At 35.9% G+C, this 20,442-nt stretch overlaps 1 protein-coding gene across 4 annotated transcripts in view; it reads right to left on the minus strand.

The window, feature by feature from the left end:
* Nucleotides 1–20,442, minus strand: part of sima (similar) — a 105,357-nt gene that overhangs the window by 51,563 nt on the left and 33,352 nt on the right. For 3 of the 4 annotated variants that reach the window (XM_064697042.1, XM_064697040.1, XM_064697039.1), the window contains exon 7: nucleotides 7,855–7,996. In XM_064697042.1, coding sequence (XP_064553112.1) covers nucleotides 7,855–7,996 — 142 coding nt within the window. Of the gene's footprint in view, nucleotides 1–7,854; nucleotides 7,997–20,442 lie in introns of those variants that run through there. The other variant, XM_064697043.1, reaches the window with a different exon arrangement.

The following is a 20,442-nucleotide window of genomic DNA, read 5'->3' on the forward strand; positions in this document are numbered from 1 at the left end:
CTCATCGATTGATCCACTTAAAATATCGATATTTTTTTTATTCGGATTTTAAATATTTGTTGTAGCTATTTATAAAATAACTATCATGTGCCTAAGAGTGCGAAACCATCGATTGATTTTTTTAAAATATCGATATCTATCTAATAACGAGCGATAAAGTATATCGATATATTATTAAACAAAATTTAAAATGTTTTGTGTATATGATAACAATATCATAGCGACAATATATAACATCGATAAAATGAAACACTAGTGATTGTAAAATATAAAATAAAATATTTTCACCTATCGATCGTATCGAAGGACTAGACTATCGAAACTATTAAGATCAGGCGCTTTCGAAAGTTTTGCAGGTGCAACTGTTTGTCGCAGTTGAAAGATTTTCGAATTAGCTAACAATTAATTAACGTGATTCGTGCGTGATTGTTGCTCCTGAAAACACGCGCTCATCTCTAACTCTGCTTACCTACTACTTCAAATCAAACAATGATAGGCATGGAAGAAACACGTGGCTCAAATTAAATTCCAACAGAAGGCAAAAGTTTTGGGCACGAAGCGCTGAGGCAACGCCTTGCACGCAAGAGTGTGAAAAAAGCTGAGCGATAGGCTAAGTGAGAAAGTGAGAGAAAGACATAAAAGAGAACGAAAGCCTGTTCAAGTTGTGCTGTGCCGCAAGGCGTAAACACACACACACACACGTGTGTAAAATGTGTGTATGTGTGTGTGTGTGTGTGTGTGTGTGTGTGTGTGTGTGTGTGTGTGTGTGTGTGTGCGTGCCTACTTTGGTAAATAAGCCAAAATGACAGCCACGGGCGGTATTTGTGTGTGCCACACACCCACACACACACAGAGTTGGTTAAAGAGTTGTCTGTATATTTACTGTTAATTAACCTGACGTCAGTTCTGCTTTTTGGTCAGGCGTCGCTTTAGAGCCTTGTTAGCCCGCTCGGAGCGGAAGCCCTTAATCACTTCCTGTGTTCTGCTGTAACCGGCCAATCGAAGTTCGAGCACTTGGCTATTTGCATATGTACATAATAAATTATTTGGCTAACAGCTTAAGGCACAGTCATTCACTTAGCCGAATTAATAGCGCAGCATTACACAAAAAGGATGCATAGCTACGCAAATTACGCATACGCCATGTGGATATCATATACAAGAAAGGCATTCATCATCTAAACTGCGGCGAGAGTTGGCAAATTGAACTTGAAACTTGCATCTAAAATGAGGTTAGTTTACATTAAATGAAACTTAAGTGTGTTTTTTATATGTTAGCATAAAAGAAAGTACAACGATTATCCATTTTAAGCTTATCGAAAAGCAATCAAATCTAGTTTTTTTTTATCTATTTGCTCCATAAAAAGCAATTAAATTGTTAGTAAACTTTCGATTTTCAATGATAACAAACTAATAACTACTGATAAACTCTGGAAGATAATATCGTGCTGCTATTTATCTATGTAATCTATCTAAACCACAAACAACTAAAAACGGAATTAGGTTTTATTTACTAACAGATAAACTATATGATAGTTAACAACTTTTAGGCCAATGAACTGTTATAACAACATAACTATTCGATGATAAACAAACAGTTAAGCTTTAAAACTGAGTTGTTTACTATAATATACCACACAGTTTTTCCGGTTTAATTTCACCCAGAAATATGAAAAATGTGTGGAAATATTATGAAAAAACTGGTTTGCTGTTTAATTGGTAAAAATGGTTAAGAAACTGTTGTGAAAACGTTTTGTAAATCAAATTGGCTTCAAACTCATTTGTGAAGAATGTATTTAAAATGGGTTTTGAATAAAATCCTACAAACCACATTATAGGGTGAAAAAAGAGTTAGCACAAATTTGTATGGGCGAAAACTAAAATTTTGGCTGTAAACTTAGTTTGTTTTTTTGAAACTGAAACCGTAACAGGTTTTTTTTTAATTCCACCCTAAAGTATGAAAAATTTGTGGAATATAAAAAAAAAAAGAGCTTGGTTTTTAATTCTCATTTTAAGATTTTTTTTATTAAATTCCTTTCAACCACTTCAACTTTGGCATTTCCAAAAATTAAAATTTCGGCTATAAATTTAATGTATTTTTGTTTAATTACAGGCGGAAAATAGATGAAAATTCGAGTTGATTTCTATTCGCCTATTCACCAAATAAATGGTATATAAATTCCCCTAATTATTAGGGCAACCCTCGCAAATGTAGTTTTACGTGATGCTGCGCCGACTACGTGACTAGATAAGCCTATTAAGCAGCATTTGCTCTGCCTGCCTGGGACCAGTTGGCCAAGTCCTTAAAACATGCAATTCGACAGCCCATCAAGGCACAGTCCACTTTTTGAAGAAAGCCGGCTGAGGGCAGTCCCACACAGCGCTTTTGTGGGGCTGGAGGTAATTGTGGAGCCATAAATCTTAAGTCAGCGCGTATATTGGCTTATTTCGCTGAGCCCCAGAATTTGCCAACAAATTAAATCGAGAGTCTGGAGGAGAGAGAGCATAAAGAGACAGCAGCCAGGAAATAAAAAACGGAGCGCGTTAATTCTTGACCAAAAAGTAAGCCTGCGTGTGTGAGTGTGTGTGTAAAAAATCGATTGATTTGAAAAGGGAGAAAAAAAGCAATTAAGGTCAATGCGTAGCTGTGTTGTCCTTTGATAGGTCGTAACTACCTTAACTTTTTCAATTTGCCTTTTGTCCGGCCCACGTTGAACAACTGACCAAAGTTATCGCTCGGAAGAAATCGAAATTAGGCCCACAGCTGAAACTGAGGGGCAGCGGGTGCCAGTTCAATGCCACAAGCGATAAAAAGAATTTAAATAGGGCAAACAGAAATCTACCCAAAAAAGAGTATTAAAAAAAAACCAGAAGTAAATAAAAAGTAAAAACAGCAAAGGAAACAAAGTTTTACTTTTCCGTTCGCCAGAAGCGAGGACAACAAACGGACATTGTGCAATGAAGCATAAGAAAACGGAAAAGGCTAAAACAACCTCAACATGCTGAAAACCTACAATTTAACCATAAAGAAGAAAAAAAGTTGCTTGATTGAATTTCGGGTTGACCAGGTTGCGCATACGCCACGTTGTGCGGAATGAATGGGCCATATATGGCTTTGCTTTGAGACCCGTTTAATTAACAAAAATTTGCAGCACTTTAAATTAATTAAATTGTCTACTAAAAGGGCTTTCGAAAGGACAATAAAAACACACTTTTATTGCCCAAAAATGTGCAATGATTTCTTCTTTATAGCCTTCTGCTGTTGCTGTTGTTGTTCTTGCCTGGGCTTTAATTTATTGTTTTAATTTTTAGTCTCGCAGCAGCCACAATATTGCCTAGCGCTGTTGTCGTTAACACAAAAGGCTCGTTTCTGAGCTTAACAAACTTTTGCCAAAGTGTTAAGAACTCGTGTAAATTCCATTAAAGCCTCAAGGAAAAAAGAACGAGAGGGATTTTAACCCCAAGTCCTGGCAGCTCTCTGCCACATTCGATAAATCAAGGACGACAACAACAACACACGCAACGCAGCAACTGCAACAACAATAACAACAACAAAAAAGCAGCTCGCAAACCGCCTAAAATTATGCAACACGCGCTATAAATATGCAAATTGTTCGAGCCCTACTAAACTAATCATAGTTAATTAGCACGCCTGACAATTTTCGCTGGTTTCCAAGCCCCGTTGCTGGGGAAAACGTCAAGTATAGATTTTCATGGTAAATTTGAAATCCTGCTGTTGAATTTGAACCAGAAACTTCTCTTTGCATGGTCCGACGCTAAGACAACTGCGCGAATTAAACTTATAAGGCTCAGATTCAGTTTCGCCCAAAGTTACTGCCGAATTTTTTTAAAAACTTTTAGGGCTCATTTTTGAGCCAAAAGGCAGCCATAAATAGATTTATATCCAAGCTTTAAAATTCCAAAAAAAAATGAAATTTTGAAAAGCCCTACAATAAATATTCTGAATAAAACCCATCTATAAATAATTCCCATTATAAAGAACTATATATTTATATTAATCCCAAACTGAACTAAGCATAAGCGATTTTCACTTGCTTTCACGGCCTTGACGCCGTGCCAAAACTCATTAGCCAAGAAATGTTGCTCATTAGCAGCAGGTAAAAGTAATACCTGACAGCTGGCCATCAAATCCCATCATCGCATCAAGCATAAATGAACTATGCTAAATATATGTATATATATATATATATATATATTCTGATCAAACAATCAGAGCGAAATGATCTTATAGATAAACAAACCAAACACTTAACCCTTATGGCCAGGCATTTAGCCCAGCCACATGCCAAAATAACAACAAAAATAAAGAGCCCAAGTAAATACGCCGAAGAGCAGAAAAATCAAATAGAAAATTGCGTTGACAACGTTTGCATTTTGGCAAAGCAACAGAGAAACAACAAACTTCTCTCGCCTCGTTCCTCTTTCGCTGTCGTAATTTTATTTTTCAATTTAGCAAACAACAAGCAATTACAACAAATACAACAACAAGGGCAACAACGAGCCGAACAAAAGCTGCCAATAAAATTTATCATCATTCAAATGCACACGAGCGTAAATTAAATATAATTAAAGCTGTTCTCAATTTTGGCTAAATTGGCGAAAATATGCAAAATGTTTGCTGAAAAGCAAGTGAATTTAGAAGCAGAAAAACGAGCGAATTTTCTGTAGAAAAATTAAAAGCTTAGTTTTATAATAGAATTACAACATGGCAGATAGAGATTTAGGATATTTCCAACCAATCGTTATCGGCACACAAGCGCATATTTTAAAGCTGGTTCCGTTTACATTTTAAAAGGGGTGTTCCCGAAATAACAGGCATAACTATCGATTGAAAACCCAAAAGGGGTGTTCCCGGAATTGAATAATATAAAATACTATAATATTTTCTTTTCTGTAAAAAAATGTATTTAAAGCCGTAATTATTTCGTTAAAAATATCGATAGAAAAACTAAAAAGGATGTTCCCGATATGGGTAGCATAAATAATAAAACATATATTTTACTTTTCTATTATAAATTAAAAACAGATAGATTAACAATAACGATAAGAAAATGAAAGGGGTTGTTCCCAAAAACAATAATTAATTACTAAGTACGTTTCTTTGCCGAGCTCATATATAACACTTCTCATCAATTGATTAGTGATGCGATCAAATGTTAAAAGTTATATAAAAAAAATATTATTATAAATATAAAGGGTATGCCTGCATTTACAGATAAATAAATAACATAAATAACCAAGAGGAAAAAACAAATTATATAAAAACAAAAATAAATTATAATATGCTTATGTTTTACTTTTTTTAAAAAAAAAATCTATTTTAAGGAGTTCTGATTCCGTTGCCAATATCGATAGACAAACTAAAGGGGTGTTCCCAAAAAGTGATACAAAAAAATTATTTTGTAAGAAAATCCCTCTTTCTAACTCATAAACAACCATCTCATCAATCGGCTAGTGTTGAGTTATTATGTCAAAAGTTAAATAAAAAAATATAATAAATAGGAAGGGTATGCCTGTATTTACAGGTAAATAAATAACATCAATTAACAAGAAGTTTTCAAAGGTTAAGGCATTGTTGTCGTCAAAGCACAGTTGCTTCTGAATATAATGCTGATGACTAACTAAAGCCCAATAATTAAATTAATAATTTAAACAGCCAAAAAAGCAAACAAAAAAAGAAACGTAACTGACAAACGATGACGGCACGTGGTCATCAGTTGTTTAGAGTGGGAGGGCGGGTGGTTACAAAATAAAATAATAACCCCTATACTAACTCAACTGAAATGGCAATTAAAAGCACATTTTCGTTTTCGGCTCCCAGAAAACATGGGACGGAGAGAAACACGAGAACCGGAAATCGGCCAAACAAAACAATGCACAAATATTTGCTCATTAACGCTTAATTTTAACAGAAATAAATACTTAATGATTGGGATACTTACGCGCAAGCTGGAAGTAAGAGAAATGAATGCGATGGATGGTGGAGGGCTTGGGGTGCTGCGAATGTTATATAGACATTAGATATAGGTATAGGGAAGGCCCTGCAACTACATCTGCGATGCCCTAGCAGACTATTAAATTCACTAGATTTCTGTATACATTCGGGTTTGTTTCCGACAAGCACCACGAAGATAACACATTCTGTTTTAACAATCAATTACTTTAAACATATTCTTAAAAGCATTTAAATAAAATTTAGCATATTGAATATATTAAATATCAATTGAGATTTTTTATCGATAGTCTTATCGATAATTAATCATTTTTTGGGCATTTTAATAACAGTTTAATAACAGCGCAATATTACATTTTAACTTTCTTAACTGTTTAATTCGATTTGTTATCGATAGTTTTCCGATTATTTTAAGAATGATCTTAGTGTTGGCCCTGGTAAAGCATGTTGACATTTTACAATATCAATTGCATTTTTATCGATAGCTTTTTAATCGATTATTTGAAATATTCCTTAAGAGCATTTAAATAACAGTTAGCCCCAATATCACATGTTGACTATCTTAACTATCAATTGCGATTTGTTATCAATAGCTTCATTGACTTATTTAAGCACTTTCCTAGAAGTATTATATTTAAATAACAGTTAGCTCTGATATCCCACATGCTGAGTATCTCAACCATCGATTGCCATTTTAGTCGATGGAAATGTTCACAATTTTCCAGCATTTTCCTTATAACCTTAACATTATAACTTCGAATGCAAATGTCACAACTCTGTTAAAAGCAGGAGGTTTCTCTTGGACGTTATTTATTTATTTGATGGTGCTTGTGGCTTGGGTCACTCGTTAAAAGGGGTCGACACGTACCGAGCATAAACAATTTCCATAATGCACGCACAAATTAACGGATACAAAAATAAATATTCTTTATTTTATTCATAAATGCGTGAGGCATGTCGAAGAGGAACATAAAAATACGAATTTACGTAAAGCTGGCCGCATACATAAATATGCTTAAAGGACACGTGTACCAAAGAATTGGCTGTAGGCAGAAATTCGTGAATTATTTTGAGCCGCAGACGAAAGTTAATTTTATGTACTGATTGAGTATACGTCATGGTGGCAGGCGCGTTTTCCAATCAATTGACGGAAATGGTAGGCACTGTCAATGGTAGGACGTCAATATTTGAGACAGAAATATGAAAGCGTGATTGACTTGGAGATGTCCTGTGCGGAAGTACAAAGTGTAAGGACAATACTTTCATGAATTACATGGGATTTCATTAACCAAAGCTAATGAAAATGTTGAAGATAGAATGAACTAGATTGCTAAACCTTTTATGCTATATACACCATTTACACGCCCTTATTTAGCCTATTCATATTTACAGGGTATCAAAAGAGGCAGATTAGCAAATCAAATCAATTCTGTTGACTGCGGCCTGCCGCTGACTGACACATTTATTTGTGCGTTTCACATGAAAACAAGAAGAAAAACGCAAGCGAAAAATCTCTGTGCGTCTTTATGGAAATCTTGTCCCTGTGCCGTTTGCAGTTCAATGAAGCAGCTGTGAATGCTTCGTGGATACGAGGTATGCGGGTAGGGGTTGTGGGTTGGGTGTAATGGCAAGTCATGTTCAAAAGTGTGCAACGGGAAATTAAATACGCTTGATTAATTATGAAATTGCGGCAATGCAAATTACCGTCTTTAGGCAGCATTTAATTAAATGATAAAAACACGAACCCCCTCCGACTTTGTAAATGAGCAAATATTTGGCATTGTTTGGCCGCCCGCCTCAGCTCAATTCAGGCTCATTAATATAACTTATAAGACTATATCGGTTAGTTGAGATAGAAACTGTCAAACGATTGAACTCACCTGATGACATAATTAACGCAGACAACGCTCTGCGGCTTTAGCTTATCGTAAACAATCGTAGCCTGTGTCACGATCCAGCAGTAGCCGCCAAATTTGCCCAGTAGACGATAGCGACACGTTTCGCCCTGTCCCTTGCTCAGCACTGCAAAGACAAAGAATCGTTATAGATACACATTAGTTTAGTCCAATTCTATAAATGTAAGTCAAGCTCTTGACTTGACCAAACAAATTAAATCAAGTTACAAAAAAAAACCCCCAGTTGCGGCCGACACCAAAGACAAGAGCAATAAGAATTATATCATTTGAAATTGTTTTTGCGGTTGAAGTTTCTATTTAGGTTTTTTTATATACTTATATTAAATGCCAGGGTTGGGTGTCAAAGACACAAGCACACGCATAATCTCGGCCAAATATAATTCACAAAATTTAAGTTAGAATTATAATTAATAAATGCGAATGCATGGGAATTTATTGTGAATAATAATATGCTTATTGTGCTATGATATGCTTATTAAACGTATGCTGTATGCTATAGAGTGCTCTAGTCGAGCTTGCCCGATTGGCAGATACCATACACCAGAGTAGACCTAGTGCATTCGCACTTGCACAAACACACACACAAAGCAGGCAAGCCGCAAGCTGTGCTTCAGGACTCTTTTTCCTCTTTCCACAAGTTTATATAAAATGTATTCTTAAATAACTTTTGTATTCACAGCTCGATTTTAATGAAAGTTTTATGGCATTAAGATCGCACTTTAGGGGGTCACTTATACCAAATCTTTTTAATTAATGAAGGTGCGATGGTTGAGTATCCAAGAAAAGTAAATACTCTCGCTTTGTGTAAACAAAACGAAAACGTACATACCATGAGATTGATATAAATAGCTCGTATATCTAAGACATAAGATTGTGTTTTATCTACAGCTCCATCAAAAAGTCGATCAAGAAAATGTCTTCTTCTACTGAAGAAAGGAATATATATACGCTATAGAGCTGGTCGTATACGCCTCTTTCTAAGTCACATAACTAATTCATTTAAACAAATTTATTCTAAAACAAATTAAATATTCTAAATATATAGAGCTAGTCGCAAATGCCTCCTTCTACCGAGCACACACATAACTATATTCCAGAACTTTGACAAATTTCTAATGTCTTTTTCAGTTCACCAACATCTCATAGCAATATTAGCAATCTATTACTATGAATTTTAATTATTATAACAATTATAATTATTTTGAATGCTCTCAAGCAGCCCTGGCTTTGGTTTTGTGCTTGAATTTTCAACAACAAAATAGGCAAGTTTCAAATGACGTTTGCCAAAGGCAGCCAGGCATAAATATTAAATAATAGCTGGGCCACAAAAACCGCTCGAGGCAATGTTATATAAGTGCTGAGCTAAGCAATGCCAATTTGTGTTGTGCTTTTAATGCTGTATTTAAGTACGGAACAGCCGTGCTTATAGAGTATAAGCTGAAGAATGATGTGTTGGTTGTCATGGGGCGCTACATAAAGACGATTTTAATTAAAAAATCGTGTACAAATTAAATCAAATAAATATGTGTGCGGAGTATTAGAGCTTTGTATGTGTGTGTTTGTGATGAATGTATATGTGTGTGTATTTATGTATATGTGACAAAAAGACTTGCTGCTACAAGCTCAATAAAAATTTAATGCGCCTGCCAAGCAGCGCACAAGCAGGACATAAAATTACACACGGCTTGATGAAAATTCATAAGCCAAAGACGGCAGCAGACATAGCTGGAAAAGATTTGAGGTGAGGGGCTGAAGGTGGGTAGGGGGGTGATGGGCATGTACATAGCAATTGAAATTCATGGCCTTTAATGCGTTCAAGCGAGTCGGCAGCTAAAAGTTATGCGTTTTTATTAGACCCGTTTTCAACGGGCCAATGGCCAAAACTCAGGTAATTGCCGTTGCCTAATTACCGGCGCAGCTGCCGCAGACCAAATAAGGCAATGGCCTCCTCCAGAATAGCATCCCCAACAAATAGCTACACTTAAATTGAATTCGTAAACTGTAATGTAAAAGCCACTAACACAAATCCCAATGAAACATGAGCGAAAACTGAGGCATCGCTGGCTTTTTGCCATCATTATGGCATTTAGATTTATCTATGTATCTCACTCTATACATATATGTGTGTATATAGAGTGATATATATATATGCGTGTATTTAACTCAGTCTCGCATTCACTCAGTCATTCATTCAGTTAATTTGAAATCAGCAGCAGAAAATTAGTTTTTCTTTTGTGCCAGCGCTTGCGGCTTAGTGGCCTCGTGTTAATTTCAGTCCACGAAAAGCGCCGCACACACTGCACAGTGGTGCGTAGTCTATGAACTAGCAAGCAAAAGTAAAAGCTGACAGACAGAGGGTGATATTCAAATAAATATATATATATTCAATATAATTTATTTTTAACTGCAATTATTTAATTCGACTTGAAAAAAATTGAAAACGAGTATTAATGTCAATTTTATGTTGACAATCCTTTTTAAGAACATTTGGAGTATTTTATACGCCTCATAAATTAAAACTAAGTTCTTTAAAGGAATTTCCCGCCTAAACTTATTAAAAATTGTTTTAGTTCCAAATTTTTTTAAATATGGAATTATAATTTATGCAACTTAATATTTATATAAAAAAATATACAATATTTATTTTAAATTGCAATTATTCAATTTGACTTGAATGAACTTGAAAATGAGAATTGATTTTTAGTTGTTCAAAAAGCTTTAAACAAAAATATTGTTTGAAAAAATATCCCTCTAAAGCTTTTTAAAAATTTCTGAAGTTCCATATTGGAATAATTTATATATTTATTTAACGAAAGAAACTTTAAATTTTCTTCACAAAATATATGTATCTCTTAAATGATATAAGAAGTCGTTCTCAAAAATGCACCAATTTTAAGGAATTTCATACACGATACAAACTTAATCTTTAATAATAACAACTCGGGAGCTACCGAATACCCTAACGAGCTACGCGTTCGTTTGATTGAGCAGTAATACAAATAAATTGAAAAAAAAAAGAGTTCCCTCAATGGGACTCAAACTAAGTCTTAATGAGGAAAAAACGAATTGAAATAGCAGCACAGAAAACAATACAATCGCAATTTCTGCATTGCAATGATCGCATTCAATAAAGAGGTGCTTGAATGTGCGTGTGTTCCTGAATATAGAAATTCATGCAATTTGCGCTAACTGCCGCTGACACACGGACTGCCAATATATATAGAACCAAACGCTTTCTTGAAAAACTTCTGTGTTAACCGATCTTGATGAAATTTTCAACAGTAATTGTATCATAGAATTTGTATATATTCTCAAAAAGTCAATTGCATTAAAATTGCGGCTTAATTTGGTACGCAATACGAATTGGTTTATTTACTTGATTTATAGCTAAGTGGTGGTAGGTGGTGATAGCTATAAAATTACAGATGCTTCATATTAATATTCTATTCTAGAAGCTACATGTCAAGTTTGCTGACTGTAGCTCTAAAAACCTAAGAGATTTGGTCAAAAAACAGGATTTCAATTCGATTTTTATCAATTACTTAAAACCGGCAAGGTATCGATAATGGGAAACAAACCCGTACCGCGCGGACACTATGAGGTCCTACATTTTAAATTTCAAATAATAGAAATATTGTCAAAAAATTCGCTGTAAGAATATTTATTATAAAATAAATATTTTAAAGCATTTGCAAATTGACAAAATGTATAAAAAAGCTACAAAACAGAACTATTATTTAACGCCATAGCTAAGTGTATTTGAACTATCGCCAATCGTTGATGATCATCACCAATTATAAGAGATAGTTTTTGGAGTCTCGAATAAAAATAATAAAAAATCTTTTTAAAAGTTTTTTGATAATCATAACCAAGCGATTTATTTTTAGAATAAATATTCATATCATTGAAAACTGCAACCACAGTGCGCAGGGTCTTTGCCACAATTCCGGATAATAATTATGCTGGGTCATTAATAAGGCAACATCGAAGAGGCTTGTTAGTGTAGTCACGAAAAGGATGTGTGCCATATGTGAGCAGTGTATGCCAGACGCTGGCGAGGCAGAGGATGCGACTCTGGCTGCTGCCGCTGCTGGATTAGGATGCGCGCAAAAGTATGCAACATGAAACTGTGTGCTGAATGTGCAACATTCCAGGCACGCGGCGTCTGCCCGGCCAGAGCCAAAGAGCTCAGACGATTTGCCAGTGTTTATGGAATTAGCAGAGTGCAGCTGCTTGCTGCTGTTGCATTTGCCATGAACTTGATTTGCCCTTAGTCAAGGACTTTTGCCGTGCCAGAGTTCCCTGCTAGACAAGTTTCAAGGCAAAATATTAAAATATCTACGCGCACAGCGACAAAAGATCATTTATCTAGAATTTTTAGCAACACATTCCAAAGACGGCAGCAGTCAGTGAATTTATGAACACGCAGCCAGAGCTGCGGGCGGAAGCGAGGTGAATGCAGACAGACAACGAGCAGCCATTTGTACAAATAAGCAAACAGCAGGAGCAGCAGCAGAAGCAGCAGAAGCAGAGGAACAGCAGGCGAAGGATGCTCGAGGAGCAGCATTGGCAGCTGTAGTTCATTCCGCATTGAGATTGAGATGAATGCAAGGCAAACATTCAAACCGCATTCGAACCGCATTCAAGGTTATGTATCAAAGTTGAACAAATAGCAAGGAGCCAGCGCAGGTTGCAGCCAGAGCTGTCCATTTCGCCTATTTCCTGCCAAATCTGGCTTCTTTTTAGTTGAAAGTGCGATTGCGGCGAAAGTAAAAGCTAGTTTTCTCAGTGTAAACTATTTATAAATATATGTGTATTATTTACTTTGCACTACTCATAAACAAACTTAACGTCAAACTAAGGCACGCCAAAGATTTAATACCATTGTATTAGTTTCCCTTTTGCAAATATGTGAGAATAGTAAAGCTCGAAAATGCTGAGTGTAATGAAAATATCTTTGAAAACTGAATATTTTGCTATATTAGAACCTACTTTTCGAATTATTGTTCCTATTTCTGCTATACAATACAGTGCTCCGATCTGGCTGGCACTTACTGCAACATAAAGACGAACCTATGCGGACCTATACGCACCTGAGAGACTTGATGCATATAAACAGAAATACGGACTTGGCTATATCAACTCGGCTGTTAATGCTGATCGAGAATACATATACTTTATTGGGCTGGGGATCTCTACTTTTATGTGTTACATATTTTAGGAAAAATTTATAATACCCTTCTACAAAGGCATACAAATTGAAAATGCTGCTGAGTTTGAACCAGCGACCTGTCGTTTGTTAGTTCGATGCACAGACTCAAAGCTAAAAGTAACACGAAATGCCTTCAAGCAGACGTAACGAGCTCTATTCAAGGTAATCGCATATAGATGCGATTATATAGATATATTTTCGATTAACAGATATAGACTTTATATGTAAATGTTATTTTGGTCAATATGTTTTTTATATACAACATTAATATAATCAAATAAATAAGATTTTAAGCTGACTATTTCGAGATCAACGTAGGTTATTTATTTGTACGAATAAATTAATAACAAAAAAGAATTTATAGACACCACGTTTAAACACCTGAAAAAAACAACAGGTTATATGGATGTTTCGAGAACCTTAGGAATTTTAACAGCAGCAGAATTTCCTAAGCTTCAACTTGTTGGGAATTACAAGCGTCTAGCTACGAAAATAACAAAATAGCATTTTCTTTGACTCACTTTTCCCACATGATCCAGCTGTTTATTTTTCTTTTTGTTAAAAGTTGGTTGCACTAGTTGCACGCACACACAGGTCGCAGCCACTGGGATGCAGTGCAGACATGCTCGAGTACACGACTAAATCCTTGAAGCAACATAATACTAAATCATCGTCAACACGCGCTGACCAGAAGCCGCAACAGCAGCAACAACAATTGACAATGGCAGTTAGCCCAGGCGCTAGTTTGCTTTCATTTGATTGCCCAGCATGTGTGTGTATGTGCGTGTGTGCATAGTGTATTTGTGTCCATTTCAGTGTCTGCTAGCAGGGACTTTTACTGCTGGCCAGGGCCAAGACATTGCCTGGCCAAATCGCATTGGCACAAGTGGATAAGGAAATAAATGTTTGGCTTGTGCGCAAGGATGTGCGCATAAATCAAGGATTTGTTTGCGGATTGTTTGGCCAGGCGAATACCCAACAACCCAACAACCCAACAACCCGGCCACCAACACAGTGCTGAAAAAGGTAGTTGACTTGACAGCCAGAAAACTTGAAGCTACGTAGCTTTTGCGTAGCCATTGACCTTTGGACATTTATTTTTTATTTTTGTTTCGCAGCTCCTCCCCAATCCGGCCACGTGGCGTATACGTAATCTTTTTTAATTAAATTAAGCCTTGACATAAGCCCAACGCAACTGCTTTAAAGCGCTGAACAACTTCAACTGATGATTTTATGCATATGTATGGGAATATATATGTATATTTAGAGTATATAGGATATATACATATATTCAAACCAATTTATGCAAATAGCCGCGCACACACCGCAGCGCAACTCAATTGCAGCTTATTGAAAAGCGTCTTCAATAGCGCTGTCATCGTCCTGCGGCTGCTGCTCGTGTCCTTCATAAACGCCCGTTGAAGCGTTAAATTGCATTCACTACCTTTGTTGTTGTTGTTGTTGTTCTCCTTAGTACTGGCCCAGCCAAAGAGCAAGCCGTGCAAATCCGTGCAGCTCAGCGTACGGCAAAAGACATGAAAGGGTTTTTGGCCATAATGCCAACTAACGACTGCTCTGGCAAGCCAAAACAGTGCACGGATTTGTGCCTGCCCTAAAAGCGTTCGTCCTTTACTCAACAAAGCCCGATAAGCGGCTATAACTCAAAATCTGATCAATAAGCAACAAATCGAATGTGTATTTCAACTCTGTTTAATATAAGTATGGATAAACGTAAGCTTCTAGCTATTTGCTATAGCTGAAACGAAATACACACTCGTTTATTTATAATCCAAGCGCTATCTACTTGAATATTTCAACAGTTAGATTTGGTAAGAGCTGTTTAGAGAACCTAACTAAATATTTAGTAGAGACTTTTAAATTTTTAAAACTTTAAAACTTTATTATTCCTTTCATCAACGCTGAAAGCCAAGTTTTCGTTTTTGCCATGAACCGAACCTTAATCACAAACTGCTTTTCAAACTAACTCTTAAGATATTTGCTCCAACAAAAACATGATTTCGATATCGATTTTAATCGATTGCTTGAAAACGAGTAAAGATCGACTCGGCTATTGTATCCAATGATATCCAAAAAATTAAATATTTTTATCTGGGTTAACTAAACAAAAACCTAAATACAAAGTTTGGTTTAACTATCTTTTTATATTTTCGAGATTCGCTTAAAACTCCGAGTCTCAAAATTGTTATTTATCGATATTATGAGGCCTAATATTCACAAAAAACATTTTAGCTCGGTTTCCACGTATCATATACGAGACTAGACCAAGAGGGGTGTTTGTTTAGTAGGAGTACCTTTTAGACGTGTCTTCACTCTATTTTAATTGTAGGTTCTCGTTTATGCAGACTCCGAAATTGACGTTTTCTCACGGCTCGATATACATTCTTTATGGAATCGGAGACGCCTCCATCTGCCAATCAATTTGCACATTTATTCATTTTCAATGGGTTCAGTGTAAAAAGGAAAACCTACATCTTGTTGTCAAGCCTGAACTTTACTATTGAAATCATTTTTCAATTTTCAAATTGCATTTTGAATTGAATATGTCAAGCGTAATAAAAAGAGAACTGCGTGTTGGATAAGTCATCGCGTTTTCTGTTTCCATGTGTTTGTCACTTTAGACCTAGTCATAAAACTTGCCCAACTACCCATCGAATCCCAACTAACAACTTTTGCGGCTTGGGGCTGGGCATATTTTATGAGCCTGTGCGGGCAAAATGCAAAGAGGCAAAATTAATGGCCAACACAGCAGCGCAGTGGGTGGTAGCCAAATGCCTAGAGCCAGAACCACAACAACAATAAGAAGAAGAAAAATAAGTAAGTGCGGTTTGCCCCACTGTGGTTGCTGAGCCGCAGCTTAGCTTGTCAGTTTGACCACACATGTTTGCGGCGCATTTGGCCTGCTTTCCATGTGGATCTACTAACTGGCTAAGGGAAACTAATCAAATGTCCTTGTAGGCCAGGAACGAGGGGGCGACGTTCACCAAGTCACAAAGTTTTGTCCTGCGGTGAGGCCATTAAAAACTACTCAAAATATCAACTGGACGCTCATAAAGCTGCATAAATATTTCCATGCTGGAAGCTGCGGCTAAGTAAAGCACTTTTGTGGCCTAGCCTTATTATAAAATATAACACAAATTTGTTAAATTTTTATTAAATTTCGAAGCTGTTACTCCGTACTATTATTTATAATAAACCGAAACCTTAACCGGTTAAGTTAAGAAAAATAGCAGAAACTATAACTGAAATTGATTTTAAATATATTTTTTAAATAAAATTAATTTGATACAAAACTTTGATTTTTGAATATTTTAAATAATTTTTTGGCACGTTGTGCTTACGATATTCTGTGTACTCGGAATATGAAAACCTAGCTGCTTATGATAGATACATACATGTATAAAATATGTATACACAATAATACAACATTTTTTACTGCCAATTTCTCACATACACGGTAAAATCACTTCACACCATGCGGAAAATTGTCAATAACTGGGAATTAAGCATTCCGCCATTGTCGCGCGTTCAGTGACAAGAAAAATAGAAGTAAAACAAAGCAAGAAAAAATAAAGAAAAAAAAAACAACAAGGAAGAAAAGTTAATTGAAAACAAAAGTCAAAGAATTTGCATATTTATTTGAGTTTTTCCTACATTGCGACGTGCCACAGTCAATATTTATTTATTCGCGAGGCAAATTTAAATCATTTTAAAGAAGTCAAATAAATAAGAATACAAAAGCATGTTAAGAATAAAATGCAGAGTATGCGAACTAGAGAATACCCTGTTTGAGCTGCAAAAAAAAAATATATACCGATCAGTATAAAATGTGTGCTTTTATCTATATATTTTCTAGTGCTAAAAATGGGTAATCGCGGCAAAAGAAAATAATCGATATCACCCGTAAGAATACTCTCAACAGTTTTGTTTTAAGTAAAATAAATAATCGATAGCTGCATTCCTTACCGAATATGTGAAATACTTAGAATATATAATCGATATTTTCCATAAGAATATTCGCAAGTTTCCTTTTAAATAAATACCAATAATCGATAACCGCAAATATCGATTATGCCAGGAAAACTTACCGAATATGTTCATACTTTAAGCAAATAAAATTTTATAAGCTTTAGCTTTATTATTCGCCTCTCCTCCCATTCTTCACATCCCTCAATTAATATCCCAAATAAAGAGCTAAAACTGCTGCAACTTTTTTGCCCAGCTAAAATCTAGATAGAGCCGACTCCTCCGACCGTGCACAGTGCACACTAATTAAAATTTAACAAAAATAAATGCGGGGTAATTGAAAACTTTTTGCCAGTGTCTGCTGAAATCAGCAACTTAATCATTTTGGCCGCCGCCAACGTTTCCCGTTCAAATAAGCCAAAATGTCCGCAATGCTGGCAAAACGTGTATTTAAATTTCATTACATTCATTCATTGCCAGTTTTCTAACGAACCCCTAACTACCGACCACCCTCCCCCTCCCCACCCCCTCCCTTTGGCCAACACCATTTCTAACGCCCAGCTCATTAATTCGGTTTTGTCGACGACACTCGGCGCATAGCACGCACCTGTCTAAAATTGTAGGTGTCGGTTCTTTTCTATCTCAGCTGCACCCACAATTTTAATTAACTCAATTTGAGCGTGAAAAGACATCATCAACGCGTCTATGAAAGTCTATCTCTTGCAGAGAGAGAGGGCGAGAGTGTGAGAGTAAAGAACAAATCTCATCTCCATGGAGACAAGCACAATTACAAGTGCAGTAAGGGGTTTCTTTATAGTAATATATTAACTTTATTAATAACAAACTTTTCTGCAAAAGTAAGACAAATTGTCGACTTTTTAAACAATATTAGTATCAACGTGTACTTATGATTAACAGAGCTCTGTTATAGTAATACTGTTGCATAAAAAGATCTGTTACGTTAACATTCTACCTCTACCGTATTAAACTAAAAAGAGAGTATGTAATGAATGCTTACGTCTTCCGTTAACTTTGTACTGTAAGACAGCCTTATCTTAACGTTAGACTTTGCTTAACGTTTTATTGTAAGCAGGACATTTAGAGCGCACAAGCCTTGCTTTCTTCCACAATTTTTTATTTAAATTTCTGTTAGGGTTATATTCTCTCTCTTTTCCCAATAGGCATTTAACACAGGTTCAGTATGTTAAGGCTCTTTTATGTTAGCTTTATTATGTTCTACCTCAAGCCCATTCTTTTAACAGTGTGTAAAACTCTTCTGAAATCTTAAGAGTACTCTATTATGTTGACGTTGTTATGTGATATTTTCGTTATGTTTGGCTAACATTGCACTGTTAGGTTATAATGTCAAAACTTGATTTTATCGCCTTATTTATTTTCAATATGCGCTTCTACTATGCTCAATAAGCCCCATGTGAATGTTTTTTTTCAGTAAGCAGCTGTGTTTTTATAATTTCAGTCAGTCGCTCTTGTTGTTGTTGTTGCTTACATGGGCCGTCAATCAGCGCTGAAATGTTAAGTTTCGGCACGTAGCAACCTCCGCGCCTTCCCAGTCACTGTTAGTCACGCTCGCAGTCACAGCTAGTCACTCCTCGTAGACGCCAGGCAAACAATGAAGTGCTGATGTTTGGTCATTTTTTTCCTGGGTTCCTATTTTTTCTTGTTTTTTGTTTCTCGCCAGCTGCAACTTTATTAAGCAAAATTTAATGGGACCCCGCCCAAGTATCGCCCGCATCCGGTGCTGCCGTTTTTCATTAGCGGCGCCAACTGACTTGCAACAATTGTAGCATGAAGTAGAGGGAAAAAATAGCGAGGAAAGTTTTACTGCAATATTCTCTGGTGTTTCTTTGCTTTTTTTTTGCTGCTTCATGTTGTACAATTAGTTTGGTTCGGTCGTGTTCTTGTCCTGTTCCTAGTCCTGTTTCTTTTTCTGCCGTGATGTTTATTTGCCCATTTGCCAAAACGTCTAATTGGACTTGCTTAAGATTTCTACAGAGATTTCTTGCTAGTTTTCAGCTTCCACTTCTTCTTTTGTGTTTTTCTTATTTACTTGCACCGTGAAGCTTGCTGCTAATAATTTACTGACGGCTTGATGACTCTGCTGCATCATTACAGGAAAAAAAATCCATTACTTGTGTTGATTTATTAATTTTCAATCGTCCTGTTAGCTGACACGCAAGGCACGACCCAGCAAAAGGCTGCGTCCCACTCATAACTCAAATATATATTTCAATATGCACTTAATAATGTTCAGCTGTGACTTTGAGGTCTGTCACCATATTGATTTTTAGACAGAAATAGTCTTTTATTACGTGTGAGATCACAACAGGTCACTTATATATCATATTTAACCCAACTCGGGACGGATGTGCGTCAGAGCAGGTTATTCGCCCCCATATAGACCTTAAGCTCAAACAAGGGGTCGTGTTAGTGCACTTTGAGAAAGACTGATTTAGACGCTTTTATCATAGTTCTATAATGAACTATACTATTCCAATTTATTAACTCTATTTATTTAATATTAATTTCACAAATTCACCCCGCTAAGTTGCGAATTACATTAACAGCTTGTAAAAAGTTCCCTTCTATGCGGTTCTCATGAATGTAAGTAAGGCTTACAAGGTTTGCCTACCTTACAAGCAAACTTTATCTCGGCTCAAACTCTTGCTCTCCTGAACTCAATCTTTCATTTACACTCGCCACTCTTTTTCAATTTGCTCTTTTATAGCTTTTTGTGATGATTTCATATCAAAGTCTGTCTTTATTTTTTTTTTATAAAAAGGAAAGTATGTTTAGTTTGATTTCGATCTGTGCAGGGATAATCTGTTAGCTTCTTATATATTTAAAATTCCTACCTTATATAAGTTTTAAATTATTAAGCTTTCAAACTGTGAAAATAATGCAAAAGGCCAACAGAAGCAAAAAATAAAAGGACAATTCTATAATTTATTCATTGAAAACTTTTTCTATTTTGTGAGTTGCGTATAAATAGAAATAAAGCAAATGCCTGTGCTCTACAGCCACTACACATACAAAACCTAAACATACATATATATATATATGTGCCACTTTTGTGAATGAGAATAATGGGCAGCTGGAAAGCCAAAAAGTATGCAATAGTTGTCGGCACTCGAGCCAAAGTGCTGAGGCACATAAAAAATGGAGAGCGAAGCGCCACAACACAAAATTTTATGATGCGTCTAAATGCGTTCAATGCAAAAGTGTTGCTTAAATGTCAATCTATCTGTCTGTCTGTCAATTTCAGCAATTGAAGGCAGTGGCGAGGACGACAACGTCAGCGTCTAAATGCGTTGAAGGAAAATTTCATTTGCAGATAT

Source organism: Drosophila montana, unplaced genomic scaffold (genome assembly GCF_035044405.1).
Source record: "Drosophila montana isolate Dmon_TW-CO22-7 unplaced genomic scaffold, ASM3504440v1 contig_3848_1, whole genome shotgun sequence".
Classification (NCBI taxonomy): Eukaryota; Metazoa; Arthropoda; class Insecta; order Diptera; family Drosophilidae; genus Drosophila; species Drosophila montana.